The following is a 21,636-nucleotide window of genomic DNA, read 5'->3' as shown; positions in this document are numbered from 1 at the left end:
AAAGAATTTTAGAACTCTATTTGACATTAGACAACCATAATCATTGCTAACCATCCTGTCATCCTTTTGCCATCATCTGATTACCATCAGTTGATCACTATCGTATGAGCACTACCACCTAATCATCATTATCTAGCTGATATTGCCTGACTATTAACATCTAATCAATTTTCCAATCATTATCATCTGACTACCATTGTTAAAACATCATCACCTGATCATCGCAACTTAAATGACATCACCCAATTGGTATCATCCAACAACCATTACCTATACACCATCAATCTCTCCACAATCATTGCCATCATTTGACTACCATCATTCAATTATTATAGCGTAACCACCATCATCACCACTTTTCCAAAAATTTCTTCTACAAACACATGAGATCAACCTATCTAATATTGTGCCCAAAACTTTGAGCAGATGCGTGCATTCCTATAATTTTTATAAATATAAGGGATCATTTCATTTAGGCTAAACTTTGAATTTTCTTTTTTCAAAATTTCCTCGAATGAATTTGTATTTTCATATTTTTATCTTTTATTTATGTGTGCTAAATCTTCATACAAAACTTAAAAGTAAAACTTCGTTCATCGCCGCAAATGTGCTGGCATGCAAAAAGAATATCTATATAACCTCTTTTGCTTAGTGGCTCTGAATTCAATGCAACTAGCATAATTTTAATGATAAATAGCCCCACTCCAGTACATCCATTGCCTATCACTCAATCAAGATATTATAACAAGCTACATCCAGGCAAACAATTAGTCCCAACTAAATGTCCAGATTATGGTAAAATTTTGTTTTTAATAATCAAATCTAAGACAACATAGCCTGACAATTAGTCTTCAGAGTTCAGACTACGTTAGTTAGCCTGAGATACTAAAGTAACAAAAACAATAATCAACATAAAAATTCTAATTTTAATTTACAGTTAATGAGAAAGGATGACAGTTAAGGATCAGTAAAGCTTCCAGCTTTGCTGGGCGGAGCCCCGTGAACTAAAAGGGTAATAAATAGGAAGAACTTCAAAGTTCCATATAATGAGATTTGATCAACTAACCGTATAGCTTCGATGCATTCAAGGAATAGAGTTTCCACGTCCATCCTTAAGGCTCTGCAGAAACGAAACGAACATATTAGCCAACCGATGCATCAAAAGAGAAAAATTTGAAGCAATTTTCTGATACAAACCAATCGTTTGAAGGAATTTCCTTGGGCCAGCTTCTTTGTTCTTTCCATCTCTGGTTTTGCGCGATCCAACGCCTGCAGCACGCATATAACTGTGATATTTTTCAAGGTAACATCAAAATAGATCATGTATGCTTTTCTCTTTAAAAAATTCAAACATTGTTTTGAATATATTAAGTTAATAGAGTTGGAAAACTTAATTGTTTAAGTGAAAACAATTGATGATAAACCCTAAATTGCTATTAAGTTGATTACTGATGAGAATATTACAAATGTAGTTAGTGTTTAGGGTCATCAAATAAGGTTACAGGATAATTTGAAAAAAAATATTTTTGAGAAGTTAATGCATGAATTGCTGCAGCATAATTACACAGGTGATTTAATTGAACATGAAAATTCTAATAAATTAGACTATGAAAATAATTCATAATAAATATAGAAGAGATAAAAATATGATGAGAGAAGCTATACTCGCTTTTGTGAGATCATATTATCTTGCAAAAGTGAAGAAAAGTGTAGTTAATTGCCCTGTAAAGTAGAACCATCAAATCTCAATCTCAAATAGAGCTCTTTCTACTCAGAAGAAAAGAAAATACAAATTACAAAAATTGTATGGTAATTTCCAAAGAAAGTTGGACCAACTAATATAGATTATAATAATGATAAAAAAAAACTGTCCTAAAAGATGGTAGAAATTGGAAACGAACAATGGGGCGTCTGCCTAACCACCGGAAAACAATTGGACTGGACTCCCCTACTTCAATTGGACTCGAACTCTCAAAGTATATCAAGAGAAAGGCTGCTCTTTTAGGCAACTACTTGAATCGCGTCTTCGAAGAAACTATCGCCTTTCACTTGTCTAAGTGAAACTATCGCCTTAAAATGGATGAGTTTGCTGGATTTTTTTCTTTCGATCATATCTACACCTCATATTGATCCGGGTTGCTAACTCAACGGTAGAGTGTTCGAAATTTCTTCGTTCATACCGAACCGCTTGCAGAGGCAACAACAGAACAGGGGTTTCGACGGCTTTTCTCTTCAACGAGGGGAATTCAGACTCAGAGGCCAAATTGAATTCAAGTACTGGTTTCAGCTAGAACTTCGTGGTCTACAGTCGTGAAGGTGAGACCATCGGAGGTCATCTTAAGGTTCTCGAATCCCATGTCAAACTTCCGAGCCTCGGGCAATGGAAAGTCTTCACTGGGTACCTTTCCTTTATAGGTACCATCCTGGTGCTGGCTGTAGCCGTGGGAGGTGGGGCTCTACCAAAAAGCATGCAACGACACAATCAACAGGTGAGCCCTTACCCGCACTCCGAAGGCGACCGTAATGGGCCAAACTCTGGGCCTCACCAATGATGGGACTATCATAACAAGGATATCACTACCGCAGGAATAGTATATCCCGGGACAGCCACTACCACGGTCACTTTTCAGTTTCTATTTTACCTTTCTGTTATTGCACGTTCTTCTTATTCCCTTTATCTTATTTCGGGAATAGCCCATGCTGTAGCTAGAGGAGTATATACATCCTCTCAGAAATTACTCACGGAATGATATTGATAATAGAGTATTCTACCATTGCTACTGTTCCATTGGTTTTCCTCTGTTTTCCTAACCCTCTTGCAGGTTGTTTCCGACTCTCCTCCGCTGAAGGCCCTAGCTCCGGCGATTCAGTGTGGAAAGGTACATCAGGTTGGTATCAGAGCGAGTGACTGGGTAATGGCTGCAGAGAGCTCTCGTAAGGTTCCTGACGAAGATCGGAGCCTGGATGCCGTATGGGCAGCGCAAGCTAGCATCAATCGGCAACTCAACGATTTGAGGGCGGACTTCTTCCGCCTATCCACGGACCTGCGTAAGGATATGATCGATCTAAAAACCTCTATCGGTTTAGCTCTTGGACAAACTCAACAACCTACCACCACGATACCGACGCCCAGAGGTCCACAACCTAGAACAAGGCAATGCAGGATGCCTGAACCAGCTTTGAGAGAGATTGTGGAATCTGATGAAGAAGGTGAGCCTCAAAACTACAATGAATTTTCTGATTCTGGAAATGACGGTCCCTTCCAGTATTACGAACGTCCGAGACCTCGCAGAGCAAATCACGGTCACGGTGGCCAAGGGGAGTTTAGTATTAAAATGGACATTCCTTTTTTTGAAGGAAGATTACATATCGAGGATTATCTCGATTGGGAACGAGCAGTTGAGGCGTTTTTTGACTATATGGAAATCAGTCCAGAAAAGCAGGTTAAATACGTAGCGTGCTGCTTAAAAGGCGGCGTCAGTGCGTGGTGGCTACAACTCTCGCAGACTCGCCTGCGTGAAGGAAGAGGATCAGTTCGTAGTTGGTTTCGTATGAAACAGTTGCTCAGGGGGCACTTCCTACCTACAGACTATGAGCAAATGTTGTATCTACAGTATCAACATTGCTCACAAGGGCAGCGGACCGTCAGCGAGTATACGGAAGAATTTTATAGATTGAGTGCTCGCAATAATCTTCAGGAGTCCGAAGCACAGCTGGTTGCTCGATACATTGGCGGACTGAAAGAACAGATACAAGACAAACTTGAGCTTAATTCGGTTTGGACAATATCCCAAGCTGTTAATTTCGCACTCAAGGTGGAGACCCAACTCGTCCGTCAATCTCGAAGTCATAGTATTAGACGGACTTACACAGAGTCATACGCCGATGCTTCCAAAGGCAATTCAGTAACAGTAAAATCCACTACTACTCCCCGGGTGAGCCTCAGTCCCAGCCCGAGTCCTAATGCAGCTGTTGAAAACAGGACACAAGGCAAAGCACCCGTACCTTACCGTGAAAATCCTTACAGCAAGCCTACTACTCTTAAATGTTTTCGATGTTTTCAACCCGGGCACAAGTCCAATGAGTGCCCGAATCGACAAAGGATTCAACTAATAGAGGGAGAAGCACACGGAGAATTTGAGCCTGTTATAGCAGAACCTGAATCCGAAGTAGGCATTGAAGACATCCACGGTGACGAGGGAGATCCGTTGCTTTGTGTTCTGCAGAAGTTGTTAATAGCACCTAAGACTCCGAATCCGGCTCAGCGTAATGCTTTGTTCAAGACCCGATGCACAATCCAAGGAAAGATTTGTGAGCTTTTCATTGATAGTGGTTGTACCGATAATGTAATCTCTCGCTCAGTAGTCCAGGCCCTACAACTTAAGACCACTAGTAATCCACAACCTTATAAGATAAGTTGGATCCGGAAGGGAATGGAAGTGACCGTCACCGACATGTGCCGGGTTACCTTCTCAATAGGGAAACACTATGTGTGCGAAGTACTGTGCGATGTGCTGGACATGGATATTTCTCATCTTGGGCCGACCATGGCAATTTGATATGGATGCCATCTATAATTGCCGACAAAATGTATATACTCTAAAGTGGAAGGGAAGAAAGCTTCGGTTATGTCCCCATACGGCATCCCACTTTGACAGTAAGGGTGGCGCGGTCTACATCCTTTCGGGCAAGTTGCTAGTCCAATCTCGACAAGACAGTAAGTCCTTAATGGCTATCGTAGTGGCAGACAGCCATCAGGAGGTATCTTCTACCTGTTATTCACATGAAGTAAATAGATTGTTAACCCAGTTTGCAGATTTATTTCCCGCGGAACTTCCTTCCGGGTTACCACCCCTGCGTTCGCTACAGCATCAAATCGAATTTGTACCGGGAGCCACACTTCCTAATCTTCCTTACTACCGCATGAGTCCTAAGGAATACTCGATTCTGCAGTCCATCATTGAAGACTTGCTCAGTAAGCAACTTATTCAACATAGCTTGAGCCCGTGCGCGGTACCTACTTTACTCGTTCTCAAAAAGGATGGACAATGGCGCATGTGCATCGACAGCCGGGCGATAAACAAGATCACCGTTAAGTACAGGTTTCCTGTACCGAGGGTGTCCGATTTGCTAGACCGTTTGTCCGGAGCTGCTGTATTCTCGAAGCTTGATCTGCGGAGTGGATATCACCAGATACGGGTACGTCCCGGCGATGAGTGGAAGACTGCTTTCAAGACGAGGGATGGACTCTACGAGTGGAAGGTAATGCCTTTTGGGCTCTGTAATGCCCCATCAACATTCATGCGGCTAATGCATGAAGTCTTACAACCCTTCCTTGGGAAGATTTGTGTTGCTTATTTTGACGACATCCTCGTCTTTAGTGCTAATATGGTGGATCATGTTGAGCACTTGACCGAAATTTTTAAAACTTTGCAACATCATCAAGTATACTTAAATCTGCCAAAGTGTGAATTCGCCTCTACTAGAGTTCACTTCCTGGGTTTCATATTATCAAGTGCGGGCGTAGAAGTGGATCCGAGGAAGGTTCAAGCCATACAGGATTGGCCGAACCCACAAACCTTGTTTGAAGTAAGAAGTTTTCATGGGCTCGCAAACTTCTATAGAAGGTTCATACGGGGATTTAGCGTTCTCGTCGCTCCTATTACGGATTGCCTGAAGGCTAACAGATTTAAATGGGCAACTGAACAACAAAACAGTTTTGACACACTCAAAGCAACACTCTGCTCCGCGCCAGTCTTAGCACTCCCCAATTTTGAAAAACCGTTCCATGTAGATACGGATGCATCCTCGATAGGCATCGGCGCGGTATTGTCTCAAGACTCCAAGCCTATTGAGTTCTTTAGCGAGAAACTGAGCTCCGCCCGGCAGAAGTGGTCTGCCTATGAACAGGAGTTATACGCCGTCATCCGTGCGTTAAAACAATGGGAGCACTATCTTCTTCATCAGGATTTTGTCCTGTGTAGTGACAATCAAGCCCTCCAATATATTAATAATCAGAAAAACATAAATCGTATGCATGCCCGCTGGATTGTTTTTCTCCAAAAGTTCACCTTCATTTTGCAGCACAAAGCAGGAAAATTGAATCGGGTTGCCGACGCTCTTAGTCGGAGGGCTGCTATGCTTATTAGCTTACAAACTGAGATCACGGGCTTACAAGAAATGAAAGGTCTTTATGAAACAGATACCGATTTCTCACAACCATGGCAGCAATGTGTTGACGGCATGCCCAACAGTGATTACAGCATAAGGCATGGGTTCCTGTTTAAAGCCAATTGTTTGTGCATTCCAAACTCCTCCTGGCAGTTGCAGCTGATTAAGGAAGCACACTGCAGTGGACTCGCAGCTCATGTGGGTCAAGACAAGACTCTCGCCCAACTACAAGTTCGGTTTTATTGGCCCCGGTTAGCCCGTGATGTATCCCGATTTGTAGAGAAATGTTCAGTTTGCCAACTGTATAAGGGAACGGCGCAGAACACTGGCTTATACATGCCCCTGCCTACCCCCGATTCTATATGGGAAGATGTAAGTGTTGATTTCGTTCTTGGCTTACCGCGAACTAGAAGTGGAGCGGATTCTATCATGGTCGTCGTCGATAGATTCTCCAAGATGGCTCACTTTGTGCCATGTAAGAAGACCTTTGACGCCATTCATGTAGCCAAGTTGTTTTTCAAGGAGGTCGTCCGTCTGCATGGTCTTCCCCGTAGTATAACGTCAGACCGTGATGTCAAATTCGTCAGCCATTTCTGGCGAGAGTTGTGGAAACGGCTACACACTGATCTTAAGCTAAGCTCCGCATACCATCCGCAAACAGACGGTCAGACAGAAGTTGTCAACCGCACCTTAGCCAACATGTTGCGGTGTTTAGTTCAAGACCATCCGAAGAAATGGGAAGAGTCGTTGAGCCAAGCAGAATTTGCTTTTAATTCTATGCCAAATCGGTCCAAAGGGCATAGTCCCTTCAGTGTTGTGTACACAAAAATGCCCAATCATCTTATTGATATTGCTGTTGTTCCAAAATGCCGAAGCACCGTGGCTGCTCAAACAGCACAGCAATTCAAAAATGTCCTCGAAGAAGTGCATAACAATTTGGAATCATCTAATTCCAAATACAAACAGTTAGCTGATGCTCATCGACGGCATCAAGTGTTTAGTCCAGGCGACTTGGTTATGCTTCGGGTGCGCCGTGAATGGTTTCCTACTGGAACGTATACGAAACTCAGTCCACGGAAGATCGGTCCATTCCCCATTTCTCGGAAGATCAACGATAACGCCTATGTTATTGATTTACCTTCCCATATTCAAACTTCTTCAACCTTCAACGTGGCTGACATTTACAAGTATCACCCGCTGGATGAAGCAGATACTTCACTAGCTTCTCCTGAGAGCAGCTCTTCTGAAGAGGGGGAGATATGATGGGACTATCATAACAAGGATATCACTACCGCAGGAATAGTATATCCCGGGGCAGCCACTACCACGGTCACTTTTCAGTTTCTATTTTACCTTTCTGTTATTGCACGTTCTTCTTATTCCCTTTATCTTATTTCGGGAATAGCCCATGCTGTAGCTAGAGGAGTATATACATCCTCTCAGAAATTACTCACGAAATGATATTGATAATAGAGTATTCTACCATTGCTACTGTTCCATTGGTTTTCCTCTGTTTTCCTAACCCTCTTGCAGGTTGTTTCCGGCTCTCCTCCGCTGAAGGCCCTAGCTCCGGCGATTCAGTGTGGAAAGGTACATCAACCAACTAGCTAATCAGACGCGACGAACCTGCCTGGAGCGAGCCCATCTTAGAGGCAAGTTCAGTTGAATCTAAGGGCTCGATCCCAGACTTCATAGCATTCAACGGAATAGAGGTTAGCGAAGAGAGAAAGCAAAGGCTTCGGCTAGCGAAGTGAGTGAGCGCGGGTACGCAACAAAATTACAATGCCTCCACCTGTTTCATCGAGACTACCTCTTTCTTTTGGTAATGTGGAAGTCACCAACTCAGCTCACCCTTCAGCACTCTCATGAGCAAATCGTTACCTGAAGAAAATGGCACGGTAGAGGCTGTGTTATCCTTTGTGTACGCATGTTGACTATGGCAGCAGCTACACGTGCCATTAAGACTTGCTCAAATCTTAATCAATTTGGTCAAAATAAATCAATGGGGCCATATTCACTCTAAGAGTCCATTTGTGATGGCTTTTTACTAACCTACGCTGCTTTATGAAAACAATGGAAGGATCGTTGGGGACATCAAAATGATTTTGTAAAGTCAGATTAAAAGTTTAAAATGATTTTTTTATATAATATCCAAATAATATGTTAAATGATGATATATTAACTTTCTCTTGAACTATGAAGTAACATATTATGCTTTGATTACTTTATTAATTTGATGGGGACATCAGTTCGTGAAAGGTTTATCAGAGGCGTGGCTGCCAATCTACGACCACGATCGAGGCTTTGTACTTTTGAGTTATTTATGTTATTTTCTTATTTATGTATTTTTCTATTTTCAGTGTAGTATATTTGTTTTCCAGTTGTACCCTTTTAGTGGGAGATATCGTATGTAAGCCCGGAGGGCAATTTTGTCTTTTATTTTCATGAGTCCCATGTACTTGGCTATTTATAGCCTCATGTTTTATTTTTCAAGGTAATGAATGATTATCATGAGATTTTCTTACACTTGTGTTTTGAGAGCGCTTGAGAGAACTTTGGAGAGATCCCTAGGAGAGGGAGAGCGGATCACCCACCAACCTTGGAGATGGCCGGGTTCGTGGTTTTCTTCTTTATCCTTTGTCGTTTTCCCTCCACCTCAACTATCGCTTGACCTTGCATCCAAACCTTTTCCACCTCCAAACCAACATCTCCTCCTAACCGGCTCTACCCGAAATTCCCCACCCCCTCCATACCGCCGGCCCTAGGTCCCTAGCCGTTGGCCTCACACATCCCCCCTTCCACTCTTGAGTTTCCTAATTGGGTTGTGAGTTAATTTAGGATAATTTTGAATTTCAACTCATTTGAATTTTAAATTCAAAATCCTTCCTAATATAACCCCTCTATTTTAGGAAAGTATTTATTTGGATCTAATTTGAAATTTAAATTCAATTGGATTTAAAATAAATCTTTCCTAAACCCAAAACCTAAATTAAGAAACCTTAATTGCACTCATTAATTGCCCCCTTTACTCCATCATGCCGCCGGCCCCTATAGGGGAATTTTGGGAATTTATTTCCTATTCCTCCTCTAACTCCTCTTGGAAATAAATTTAAATCCCCTCCACGTCCTCCCTAGCCGAAATTTACTGAACCTTTATTTAGTTTGATTTCCAAAGAAGGCTCTCCAATCTTGGAATCAAATTGAAGCCCTCTCTCTCCATAGCCGCCCCTCTCTCCCAAATCTCTCTCTCGCTCTCCACTTGATTCCCCACCGGAAGTTAAGGATTGGATTCTTCCCCTAGAATTCTCATCATTGATTTTCTCAAATCTGAAAGTTAATTGCAGATTTTGGGAAAGGAACTTGTTCTTAGCCTCTTTCCGATCTTCTATTGGAGAGAAACTTCTTTCTCTCCCTATTAATCAAGAGTGCTAATAATCCTTGGAGGACTTGCCAACTCGCATCCATGAATGGCGGATCCAGAAACTAAATACGCCTTAACCTTTGACGAGGACGGCTTCACTGATATTCTTCAGTCAACCTTCTTCGACGTTAATACGAGGATCGACCACACAGTCGAAGACTACCTAGAGCGTATTCTAGACACTTTAGTGGAAGCAATCGACGAGCATTTTGAAGGCGTCGAGCGGAGGATCTCCACCGCTCCTTGACGAGAGGTTCTCTTTTCCTCTTTCATTATATTTCTTAAATCTAACTTTATCTCACGAAGGACGATTCTCCTTGCTCATGCTAAGCTTAGTAAACGTAGGGTTTTGAGTGTGCTTCTGTGCTTATTAACTATCGTTGTTAGATTAGGGATTGTATTGAAACTACTATTCCGACATAACGTGATTTAATAATTTATTTTGAAAGTTTTCCAAAGCTCTGGTTATGTGATTTAGCCTAAAAGGGTGTGACCCATTTCTTGTTTTATTCGTTGTTTTAAAAAATGCTAATGGTTTCACCATTGCTAATCTAATCAAAAGTTATGCAAATCTTTACACACATTGCATTCGTACGTAGTCCTGCATCATAATTTTTATGTATGATTTATAAATTATAATGTCGTGTTCACGCTATACCCACATCCTGTATTTTTAAGAATTGATGTGTCCCGTATCTGTATCATGTTGTATTCGTGTCGCCGTATCCGTATGGGTGCAACATAGTTGCCTACTCATCTAATTTTAACTTCTAAAGAAAGTTAAAATAATTGGCAACTCATAAATCATCTGTACTATCATTACTAAGAGGATTTTTATTTGAGTCACTATCATAACAAATTGGTTTATTCCCTACCTAATCTTGTAGGGTCCAATACCTCTAAATCTGCTTCTTCTTCATTTATTTCAGTCATCTTCATCTTACGTAAATATTTGTAATCAACATAAAGATAATCTTCCGATATTTTAAGAGGAGATGGTGGTGGTGTGCGGCTTTCTAGTGATCTCCTGCGGCAGCTACGATGATGGTGTCTACAGTGAAGGCGGTGGGTTGGAGGACGAGACAATTAAGAGGAAGTTGCTACGGCTTGAGAGTGCAAGAAGATGTGATTTTTTTGGAGCTTTTGTATAAGATTTAAGTAAGTTTTAAATTAAGAAAAAAAAATACATGATAGAGTGAGGCATACGCTTCATGCCAGCGAGGCGAGGCGCGCCTCAAGGCAGGTCTCATCCAAGATGAGGCTTAAACCTCATAAAAAAAGCCCAAGGTGTAAGCCTTGAGACGTTTTTTACTGGAATTGCGTTGAGGTGAGCCTCATATTGCGCAATTTTAAACAATGGTTTACATAACCAAATTGATCATGCTAGGTCCATCCTGCATCGACGAGGCTTTCTTAAAGCAACACCTTCCTCCCCCTCTCTAAGAGCTTCCTCACACCACAATCTATCCCATACAGACGTGTGTTCTTTTAAGTAAAAATCCTATGCCCCAACTTTCCTCCCATTAATGGATTTTATTTCTCATAAAACTAAAACTGCATGAGAAGGGCAAACCTACACAGCCCAATTAACCTAACACAACCAGTTACTGTTATATCTTAGAAGTTCTAATTAAACAGCATTTGCCACAACTACACAGAATGGTGGAAATTTTACTAAAATGAACATCTAACTATACAGGCCATTAAAGGAAATCTCAATTTAATAATTTCCTGGTAAATCAACTAGCATAAGATGCAGACTTAAAAAAGAATAAAATGCAATGGATGATTAAAGAAATCCATGTGTTAAGATGCAGCCCTAAATAACATAAGATGCAGCTCAAGGACATTAGATAAGTGGGATGTTAACGGTTGAAGTTGATCATACAAACGAAAATGAAGATGGTGATGAGGTTTTACCTAAACTTAATTCAAGCAACTTGTTCTATTTCACTAGAAAATGCAGCAAGCAGAATTCTCAATGAAGCACAATATAGCACAATCAACATGATGCTTCATACGGACATAATGGCCCACATTCAGAAACAAAAACAATGCCAACAAGTAGCTTTAGAAAAAATCATTATCCGTAAAAACATTTATAACAAATTAAAGCTTAAAATTCCATTCAGTTTATTAACTGAACGAATTGAATTATAAAACTTAAAACTATTTATGACAAGACTTAACCAAATGATACTTCTATTAGTTGATAAAACATTCTAGCCATATGATGGCGTGCACGGAGTGTTTACAAAAATAAAATACAAAAAGGACCAATGAGCTTCCCAAAACAAAAACATAAATAGTATGACTTGTAAAGTGTCTGAATAACCTAGGTAACCATGTAAATGCGTCTATACTTCTCAAATGAACAAATATTCAATAAAATCAGCATAGCATAACAATTCATGATTATACCTGAATGAGCGTCTCTACACGACGACGCATCCTGGTGTGCATGAAACCTTCCGAGCACTGCATAAGAACAAGATGCACATGTAATTTTGTATAAAATTTGAAACTTCTGAGAAAAACTAAGAGAGCAATCTAAAGAACATATTTCTTTATCCACATCCTAACCCACCCACTTAACAACTATAATATCATTAAAATGATAAATGAAGTGTATGTTCATGCTTTTGACCTTTCAATAAACTGGCACACCGAGGGCATCGGTGACGTGATTGATGGAGTAGGTTAGGGCAGCTTCATCTTGAAAGATGATATGGAATAATAAACTTCTTTTATGTATTTTTGTTTCAAGTTTACCTAGTTGCCAAAAGTTAACACAGGAATGTAAGGCCTAATATAAAATGGTTGACCTACTATCAAAATAGCATAATTAAAAAGATTCCATTGAACAAGAAAATCATAAAAAGATGGACTTTTTAAAGGAGGCGGTGAGTAGCAAAAGTATTTGTACTTTGACATGGTAATTGACATATGCATGAAATGTTGATAAACTCCAAGCTGTTTTGTCAAGTTTCCGAACGTCAGCATGCCGAGGGTAGATCACTGCACCAATAAGCTTGTTTAAGAACGATTATAAACACTATAGTGATTTGTTAAGTGCTTAGCCAATACCAAAGGTGACAAATCCTGCATTTGCTGCTACTGCATCTGGGGGAGCTCCTTTGAGCTCTTGAGGAGGAGTTGGAGACCATGTACAGAGAGGTGCATTACTAAGGGCAGCGGCTCTCCTTGACTCCACAAATTCCTGCACTTCCAAAGGGTCGTGCTAAATTACAAATAACTGTGAGATTAACCAATTGGAATAATTGTAGAAATAATCAGATTATTTTGTACTCACATATGCAATGATTAAGTTATCCGGATGCAAATTTTATAGCTACTTAAAGATGCGCTAAGATTATTATTTAAGCTACTTTCCATTCTTGACACAATAAATGAAATTATCAACATTGATCATAGCATCACAAAATTCATAGTTTAGGGATATTTACCTGTAAGAAGGAAGTAGCCAGAACAATATCAACAGAATCCCTAAATCTCATTGGAAAGATAACAGTGACCTTTTCAACCTGCCATAAGAGGAAATAAGGAATTAGACCTGGTTCTTTTCTATACTTTTTTTCTCTTCAAAGTAAATTATCAGTTATATGTTATTATGTTTTGCAATCAAATTTAAATGTCTCCAAGCTTGACACCTTTCTCAATTCATGTCACCTATGTGCATAGGATATACACGGACGAAGGACAAATTAAAGGTTACACTTTCTAAGCGAGTTAATACAGAAAAATCTACCAAAGTTAAACTTTCAATCGACCAGAACAACACATAATTATCTAGAAATAGATTTGAATACCATACCTGCGTTGCATAAAAGTAATATCATAATAGTAAATGTCTGATATATCTAGATAATTCAAGTTTTTTTTTTGGGACATTTAGGCCATTTAAGGCAAACTCACACACACAACGCATACACATGGACTCAAACCTTGGACCTCTTAGTTGGAAGCCTAAGCTCTCAACCAATAGGCCAAAGAGAGCTGTGTAGATAATTCAAGTTACTTAATATAAAAGTAAGGCGCCAGTGAAAAGTACCGTTACCTGAGGAATAAGGAAAAAAGATTCCTTAGGTCTATGCACTAGAGCAATAAGTTGACCCATATTAGGGAAAGTAGTCCTCGAAGCAAGATGATGTAAGACCATTCTTAGTGGGGCCCCCAATACAACTTCTCTCACAGAAGCAACTTTTACCAAAATAGCCTTTCTTTGCTCTATATAAACATGAAAGGTAATATAAGTCACATCGCAAAATAAAATATAGGAAGCTGAGGCAAATATCAATTAGAGACAAAGGCTGAACTCCTTGAAGGACAGTTTTGCCCAAACCACAAAAACTGCATGCAAAAAGATGCTGATTGCTGGCACAGATAAAAGCAAGCAACAAGTTTTTAAATGCGTTATGTCAAAAAAATAATAATTAATACATAACATGCAGCACAAAGGCTCGATGTCTGATACACGGTATCTACACCCAACTCTTAATATCCTAATATTAATCATTTTAAGTACAAATTTTAATTAAAGGACTTATTATTTCTAAATTATTGTTAATATTATCCTTATTCAATTTTTCTACACTATTTTTTAAAATAAAAATTATAATACCATGTCCAACCCGTGTGTGTATCCTGTCGTATCTGTATTGCAGTGTGTGTCTATGCATCATAAATCGTCATCCATTGCCTCAATAGGGAGGGGATGAACACGGTAAGTCGGCCTACATTGGTTCACCAGATCGGCTCCCTTCATCATCCAATTAGAGTGTTTGTGCAATCATTGGAACAATTATGAAGATGTGATTATTTTGGTAACAAGTTTGCAAATTTTGGAATATGTTTGGTCCTATAATTAATTTTTAAAACTTTAATTTGAGTTTGTTTGATCCTTTGAGTGATTTTGTATATGAAATTATGAATAGAAATTTGCGGTTGATCGGAATGTCGATATTGTTCGCTGGTTTGATTCAGGTTCGACATGAAAATGACCTAACATGCATATAACAACACGAGCCCATGTAAGCTAACACAAGCTCGAACCGAATCTTAAACGGGTGAATCCAAATCCCAAATTTTTGTGTCAAGTTCAAATCAAATTTTGAGTTGGGTTAAATATTGAAACCCCTAGTGCTTGATGAGATAAAATTGTCGGTACCCTTAGTAATATTTTAAGTTAACATTCAACATGGTTCATCTACTGATTTTGTGATTTTATGTTTATGTGATTTTTTAAGTATGTTATTCTGAATGGCATATGAAAGAAATATCACAATGAATTGAACGACTATTAAATTATAAGAAGTTCATCATAATATCATCTCATCTTGAGCCGGTTTATACTAGCTCTTGTTATTGAAAGCATATGAGTGATGCTAAACATCATTATCCTGTTAGAGAAATATAATGAAGATTAATACACTCACAAGATTAAAACAGAAAATGATAACTAAGCTTTCTCCAATTGACCACAAACTGCTCTAATCAATATTTCTCTACTCAAAACAGGAAGATGATCAACTCAATAAATTTCAATTTTCAGCTTAGTTGATTCTTTAAAATTTTTTTAAAAGAAAAAAAGATTACTCCGGCAAAGACTAGCAGCAATTTGCTACAATGAGCTAACCAAGTCAAAACTAACAAGTTAAGCACCAAGCATGTAAATGTTAAAAAATTGAAATGAAAAGTCCTTTAAAAAGCTAATTGTATACACATGAAGCAAAACAAATCAAAATTAAAATCTAATCTAATTTTCAAACCATAGCACAAGCTATCATATTTCCACAATATCCCTGGATTTCATATTTTCAGTCCATTTAAACTTTCGATCAAAACAGAACACTGTTAAATCCTTCGCAAAAGTTGGAGTAACATAAAGCACCAATCGCATCAACACAAAAAGTTGGTTGCATGCTTTTTCCTTTTGTGTCCGTAAAAAGTTTTTTTAGGCCAGCACATGGCATAAGTCTTCAAGATAACTATTTCCCTCATTAGAGTTCAACATCAACATTCCAGTAATAGTTGCAGCTATAAGCATCATTTTACTTCAACATCCAGAAATCTTGATTTCGATGGGATAGCACTTCCTACATCAAGGATTTTTTTTCCCAAAAGCAAAGTTTAAATGCCCACCTAAAACCAAAACAGACAAACACTTGTACTATCAAGTTATTCCCTTCACAAAAGTTCAAAAAACATATGAGCCCTACTTTAGTGTTTGTTTTTGAGACATCTAAAGTTTCAATCTCAATTTCATCTCTACCAAAACAGAGTTCTCATATTCAATGCTTTCAAAATGCTCAGTGCAAAGGTTCTTTCTTGCATTAATACACAAAAAGCAAAACAAAGTGGCGCTTTTATTAATTAGAGTGCCCATGACTTGTGAATCATATGTACAGCTAGTATGTGCATTTAATAGTCACTTAATCAACCAAACTTAAACTATACGAAGTAATAATTTTTAGCGAATATGATGATACATTTCATAACAATAATTTTTAGTTATCTTGAAGAAAAAAAAAAGAATCAAAGACATAAAAGACTAAGTGACAAACTGATGAAAAAATACCTAAAAATTAAGAATAATCATAAAATTGACAGATCGCTAGAGACAGAGAGACAGACAACATGAAGCGAGAGAAAGTGGGAAAATGAGCACCAAGAAGCATGCAAAAAATACATCAAGAAACTTATGATCAAAAAGCTACTAGAGTCAGTAGCAAAAAAAAAAAAAAAAAAAAAAAAAAAAAACTAGAGAGCATGAAAAGAACCACCAAGACAAGACTATATCCAATTAGAGAAAAAAAAAAAAAAAAAAACTAGAGAGCATGAAAAGAACCACCAAGACAAGACTATATCCAATTAGAGAAAATTGAGGACTAAGATCAACAACTAAAGAACCAATGAGAATAAGCAAGTGTTTGTGCACTAGTAATTGTGACAGATGTTAAACCAAGCCATAGGATCTAAACCAATACTTCATTTGAACTAAAGACAATTGTGCAACACAACAATGTGATGCAACAAAGCACTGTGAAAAGTGAGCTTTGCTAAGAGCTTGCACTTTGCAGGCAAATGATGTGTTATGACAGTGCATTGCTTCGCTTCACTTCTAAAGCGAGTTTGTAATAAAACTGCTCCTATTACTCTTAGCCCAATCTATGTCCTAACATCTAATGATTTGTTTAGTAGCTAGCAAGTCAAAGGATGTGGGACTTCCAACATTTAGAGATGTTAGCTCAAGAAATAACTTAAGAGAAGAGAATGTTTACTTATTTGTAACCCAAGTGATACTTTCACATAGGAGTGACTTCAGAACAAATAAGAGGGGCAGACAAATAATAAAACTCATTAGATTGTACTTCTCTAGTCGATGTAGCATGTTCTCTTCCTAACCTTAATTTCCAATCAACCAACTAATAGTTTCAACTTCCCCACTACCGATTTTAGTGCTGCTTACCTGCAACCAAGCAGCTTTAGCACAAGCAAGTTGTGAAGGAACCTTTCAGTCGGTAACTAACTAAAAAAAGAATGCTAACTAAGTTTTTGCCTTAAATGTTATATTGCATGACTAGCATTTAGAAGCTGAAATTGATTTAAGCATATCAACAAAGAAATTCATGGATGAACCACATATAAGGGTGTAAGTGCGTCAAGCTGACTTGTGAGTTCACATACAATCTTGCAAAACAAAAAGTTTAGAATGATCTTGGCAAAGAAACTCTTCATACCTTCATCTTGAGGAAGCTTAGTAAAGTTAAGCTTCATGGTAAGATTATATCCATCTTTTGGAGGATCCAGAATCTGAACAAGCTCTCCATATGCTCCCTTTACTGCTTCTATGGAACCCAATGGAAGGCCATTCACGAAAACGGTCTCTGGTGGTGGAATGGGTAGTGAAATTGACAATAACATCACCTGAGGGGACTTCACAGAGAACTGCAAAGCAAATAAAAAAGCATTCTTAGCACTTCACAAGTAAAGCGCAGTTCGCTCCGCTAAAAAAACTGTTGGCATTGAACAAAACTAATGCAAATTAAACACTTTGCAGTGGTCTTGTCATGTGACTGAACTAAAAAGTGGAGTGATGACAAGCAAATGTAACACATTTGCAGCAAAAACACACAAGATAAATAAATTACCTGAATATGATAACGAACATCATCAAATTCAACTGAATGGCAGTCGAGATCAACACTTTTCTCGGAACTGCAGCCCGATTAAAACAATAGGATGCACTCAAGAACAAGATTATCAAAGATACAGTGATAGAAATACGAACTTCTCACCTGATGAGACGATTCTGCAAGATCTGGAGGAGAAATCTCGACGCAGATTGCAGCAATATCATCCCTTACCAGCGGTTGAATCGACAACCTCACTTCGGCGATTAATACTACCGTTGAGATCTAACGACAGAAGAACTGCAGCCAATAACTTTGTACTTTACGTGAAGTGGAAAGACAAAAAATTCCTATCATTATACCAGAAACAGAAATTAAATCAGGTTAAACCGTTCCTCAACTCCACCTATAACCTAACCCTAAGAACCCTAACCTCCTTGGAGCTCCTTATCTCATCTCTTAGCAGCGCCAAGCACGCGGTCTCCTATAGGTGATCACGCGCTGTGGTAAGCGCCATACTCGTTGAGCCCGGTGAAGCAGAAAGTCCTGATCTTGGAATGGATACAGGGTAGATCTACCGGAGCCGACAGGGCTTCTCGTATCTCAATTAGTTGCACTAAGAATTTAAGTATAAAATATTATTCTGCGCATTTATTCTAAATACCTACTTCAGATAATCAGATCTATGTTTGCTCTGCTAAGAATTTAAGCTTTTCTAAAACTATATTCATATTATTCTGCCATTCAGCAGCCCACAATTTTAAACTCAGGATAGCCTATATACCTTCCAATTTATTGGAAAAAATAATCATCTCTCTCTCTCTCTCTCTCTCTCTCTCTCTCTCTCTCTCTCTCTCTCTCTCTAGTTACTAGTGAACAAGCTATAGTTGTTGAGCCTATGACATGGAAACTGAGGTGTCGGCCAAGGAAACGATGAAGGAATGAGCGGGGTACTAATGTCGTAGAAGGGTTTATGACATTGCTCTCATATGTCCACCTGGGTGACGTCCTTCCTCTTCCAGGTTTGATCTTAATGGAGGAGCTCAAATTAATGCTTGAGGACATGTGAAAGACAGTGCACCTCCAGCTCATCATTGAGCCCAGTTGTGGACGAGTGGCGATATTGGGGGAGGTCATCAAGCTGAATAAGGGGGCCTCTGACCTAAAGAAAAAGGTTATCAAACTGAAATAGGTGATCTCCATAATAAGGTATCAATATAATATTATGAGGACCTTAATCAGCTCAATGAGGGCCAACATAAGAGCTTCAATGCAAAGTCGACGGGCTTTGTTTCTTGTATTTTTTTTTTTTTTCTTAGATTACTTAAGAAGGTGTAGGGGGTTAGTTCTTACAATGGAAAATAATGTCTATATTGGATGCTCCATGGTAGCGAATAGACTCGCACCACTCCTATTGTATTCTTTTTTTTTCTCTCTTCTTTTCTTTGGAAGTTACATTTTGCATTAATTTTAGAGCATAAAAAAGTACAAGGAAGTACATGTTGGTATGAAAACTCTCATTTGTCTTTCCAAGATTAAAAAAAAAAAAAACAAGGAAAATAGGGAATAACTTTTCTATCTATGTCAATCCATACATGAGAACAACAAAAAGTGTTAAGGACCAAAAATAAAAGAAACTAGAAGCCCCTCAACAAGCAAAGTGATGTCACCCATTTCATCTTCTTGATATGCACTTTGTATCACATTATGTTGCTGTACAAAACCTTGAGGTTTGGGCTTTATTACAACTAACCAATCATGTTTATCTCTAAATCCAGTGGGATATTGTCTGGCATAATAAACTTGACTTGCATGGTGTGCTATGATAAATGATCAAATTTAGCATATCTCCTAATATGTGTGGCTTTTGTTATATCATATAAAGGATGCACCCTTGTGCCTTTATTTTGAACTAGTTCATATCACTCATAATTGAATACAAATATGGGATTATCTTATTTACCTGTATATTATAATTGAATAATCTTCTTTAAAATATCATATTAGTCACTTCACTTTCAGCATGAGTACTCTCTCTAACACATACACCATATTTTTTAGTTTTTCTTCCCTCACTCTATGACTTGACGTGAAATCTAAAACTATTGACAAGAAAAATCAACCACATTTTGATAATTATCATCGATCCCCATGTAAGTTCATGCAACCCATTAACTCTCATTATATTGAAAGGACTCTGAACCTAAAATAAATAAATAAATATATATATATATATATATATTAAATTGATCAAGAAAATAATTTATTTATATTTTTAATCTACTTAAAAAAAAAACTATAAATTTTGAGAGAGACCTATTTTAACATGGAGTTTTCTAATTATTTTTAAAATTTTGAAGGATACATTCTATCATTCACATTTAATAATATGTATTTAAATTAAAGAGATTAAAAAAAAAAGAAATACTTTGAAAGAGAGTGAATCTCTCACCTAACACTTCAATTTCTCTTTTTCTCTCTAGTTGCACAAAAAAAGTGCTACACCTGAATATTTTCTCCAATTTAGTACAGTTGAACCAAATAATTTTGATATCATAAACAGTATTAATCATATTTGATATCCTATTTGATATGAGATTATTACACACACTTAAAAATTAGAGAGAGTCGGCTTAGATGATTTGGTCACATAAAATGACGACCTTCTGATGACCCGGTTATGAAAATAGATATATTAGATTTGATGTATGTTAAGAAAGGTAGAGTTTGACCTAAAAAGACATGTTTAGAAAATATTAGAAATGACATTTCTTTATTAGATTTAAATGAGAATTTAATTTTTAATATATCACAATAAAGAAAAAGAATTCATGTAGCCGACCCCACATAATGGGATAAAAACTTCATGTTGTTGTACTGCTAAAAAATTATTTTAAGAAACAATAAAAAAAATCATCCCAAATGAAGCCTTAAAATCATACTTGACTTTTTCAGAATAAAAGATAATTATACTTAATTTTCACCTCCCTTAACATGAATAAAAACTCTTGCTCTGGCTGGCCTTTTGTTTGTTTGTTTTTTGTTTTTTTTTTTTTGGGAAATGGCCTTTTGTTTGTTATTCATAAATATCTTTATAAAAGAAATAAATAATGCAAGCATATATATTCCTTTTTCCCTTACTAGCCTTGGGATGACCCCTCCATAGATTTCATAGTATGCTTTGCAAGAGCTCTTTGAGGAAATGATAGTACTTTTAAAGTGGTCAATAGATTTATCAAAATTATACAATTCTTACCCTATTAAAAAATAAAGCTAACAACAACAATAACATAAAACCTTTATCCCACTACGTAGGGTCGGCTACATGAATCCTTTTTCTCCATTGTGCCCTCTTAAAAGTTAAATTCTCATTTAAATCTAATAAAGAAATGTCATTTCTAATATTTTCTTATCAAATCTTTTTAGGTCTACATCTACCCTTTTTAACATAAATTAAATCTAATACATCTACTTTCTTAACCGGGTCATCGGAAGGCCTCCGTTTTATGTGACCAAACCATCTAAGTCGACTCTCTCTAATCTTATCTTCCACTGAAGCTACTCCAACCTTTTCACGTATATGCTCATTTCGTATCCTGTCTCTAAGAGTAAAGCAACTCATCCACTTGTGCATCCTCATCTCAGCAACACTTAATATTATGCTTCTCTTTTAATGACCAACATTCTGCACTATAAAGCATTACAAGTCTAACTACTATCTTATAGAATTTTCTCTTAAGTTTGAGGGGGGCTTTTCTAAACCAAAATCCCAATACAAAGAAATAATTTCCTACCGTGGCCAGCAAATTAGAAATAATTTCCTACCGTGGCCAGCAAATTAAAAAAAACTAACCATTCATACAAAAGCCATTCAATTCCCTAATATCCTAA

General features: G+C 37.8%; 1 protein-coding gene across 3 annotated transcripts; it reads right to left on the bottom strand.

The window, feature by feature from the left end:
• Positions 1-716: 716 nt before the first annotated feature.
• LOC110099747 (actin-related protein 2/3 complex subunit 2A) lies at positions 717-18,545 on the bottom strand. 3 transcript variants are annotated; one of them, XM_020827001.2, is made up of 11 exons: positions 18,179-18,539; positions 17,911-18,095; positions 17,764-17,830; positions 17,353-17,560; positions 13,671-13,840; positions 13,060-13,137; positions 12,680-12,812; positions 12,519-12,610; positions 12,014-12,070; positions 1,198-1,269; positions 717-1,120 (listed from the first exon to the last, which is right to left on the bottom strand). In XM_020827001.2, the coding sequence occupies exons 2-11, from the start codon at positions 17,970-17,972 to the stop codon at positions 1,085-1,087; spliced, it is 975 nt and encodes a 324-aa protein (XP_020682660.1). In that variant the 5' UTR covers positions 17,973-18,095; positions 18,179-18,539; the 3' UTR covers positions 717-1,084. The 3 variants fall into 3 exon arrangements, 2 of the variants coding, with proteins under 2 accessions (XP_020682660.1, XP_020682661.1); XM_020827002.2 differs by having other exon boundaries at positions 17,911-18,045; XR_002303487.2 differs by lacking the exon at positions 717-1,120 and adding an exon at positions 12,240-12,364 and having other exon boundaries at positions 18,179-18,545.
• Between the last annotated feature and the right edge of the window lie 3,091 nt (positions 18,546-21,636).

The sequence above is a fragment of the Dendrobium catenatum genome, unplaced genomic scaffold (assembly GCF_001605985.2).
Source record: "Dendrobium catenatum unplaced genomic scaffold, ASM160598v2 fragScaff_scaffold_253, whole genome shotgun sequence".
Taxonomy (NCBI): Eukaryota; Viridiplantae; Streptophyta; class Magnoliopsida; order Asparagales; family Orchidaceae; genus Dendrobium; species Dendrobium catenatum.
Note: the sequence above shows the minus strand (reverse complement) of the source record. Positions and strands in the feature narration are given on the sequence as shown.

Excerpts from the sequence above, each read along its gene's own strand:
- LOC110099747 (XM_020827001.2), bottom strand. The coding sequence starts at position 17,972 with ATGATATTGCTGCAATCTGCGTCGAGATTTCTCCTCCAGATCTTGCAG. Across the intron at positions 13,841-17,352 it reads TAAGCTTCCTCAAGATGAAG|AGCAAAGAAAGGCTATTTTG; the intron begins GTATGAAGAGTT and ends ATGTTTATATAG. Across the intron at positions 13,138-13,670 it reads CTTTTTTCCTTATTCCTCAG|GTTGAAAAGGTCACTGTTAT; the intron begins GTAACGGTACTT and ends CTCTTATGGCAG.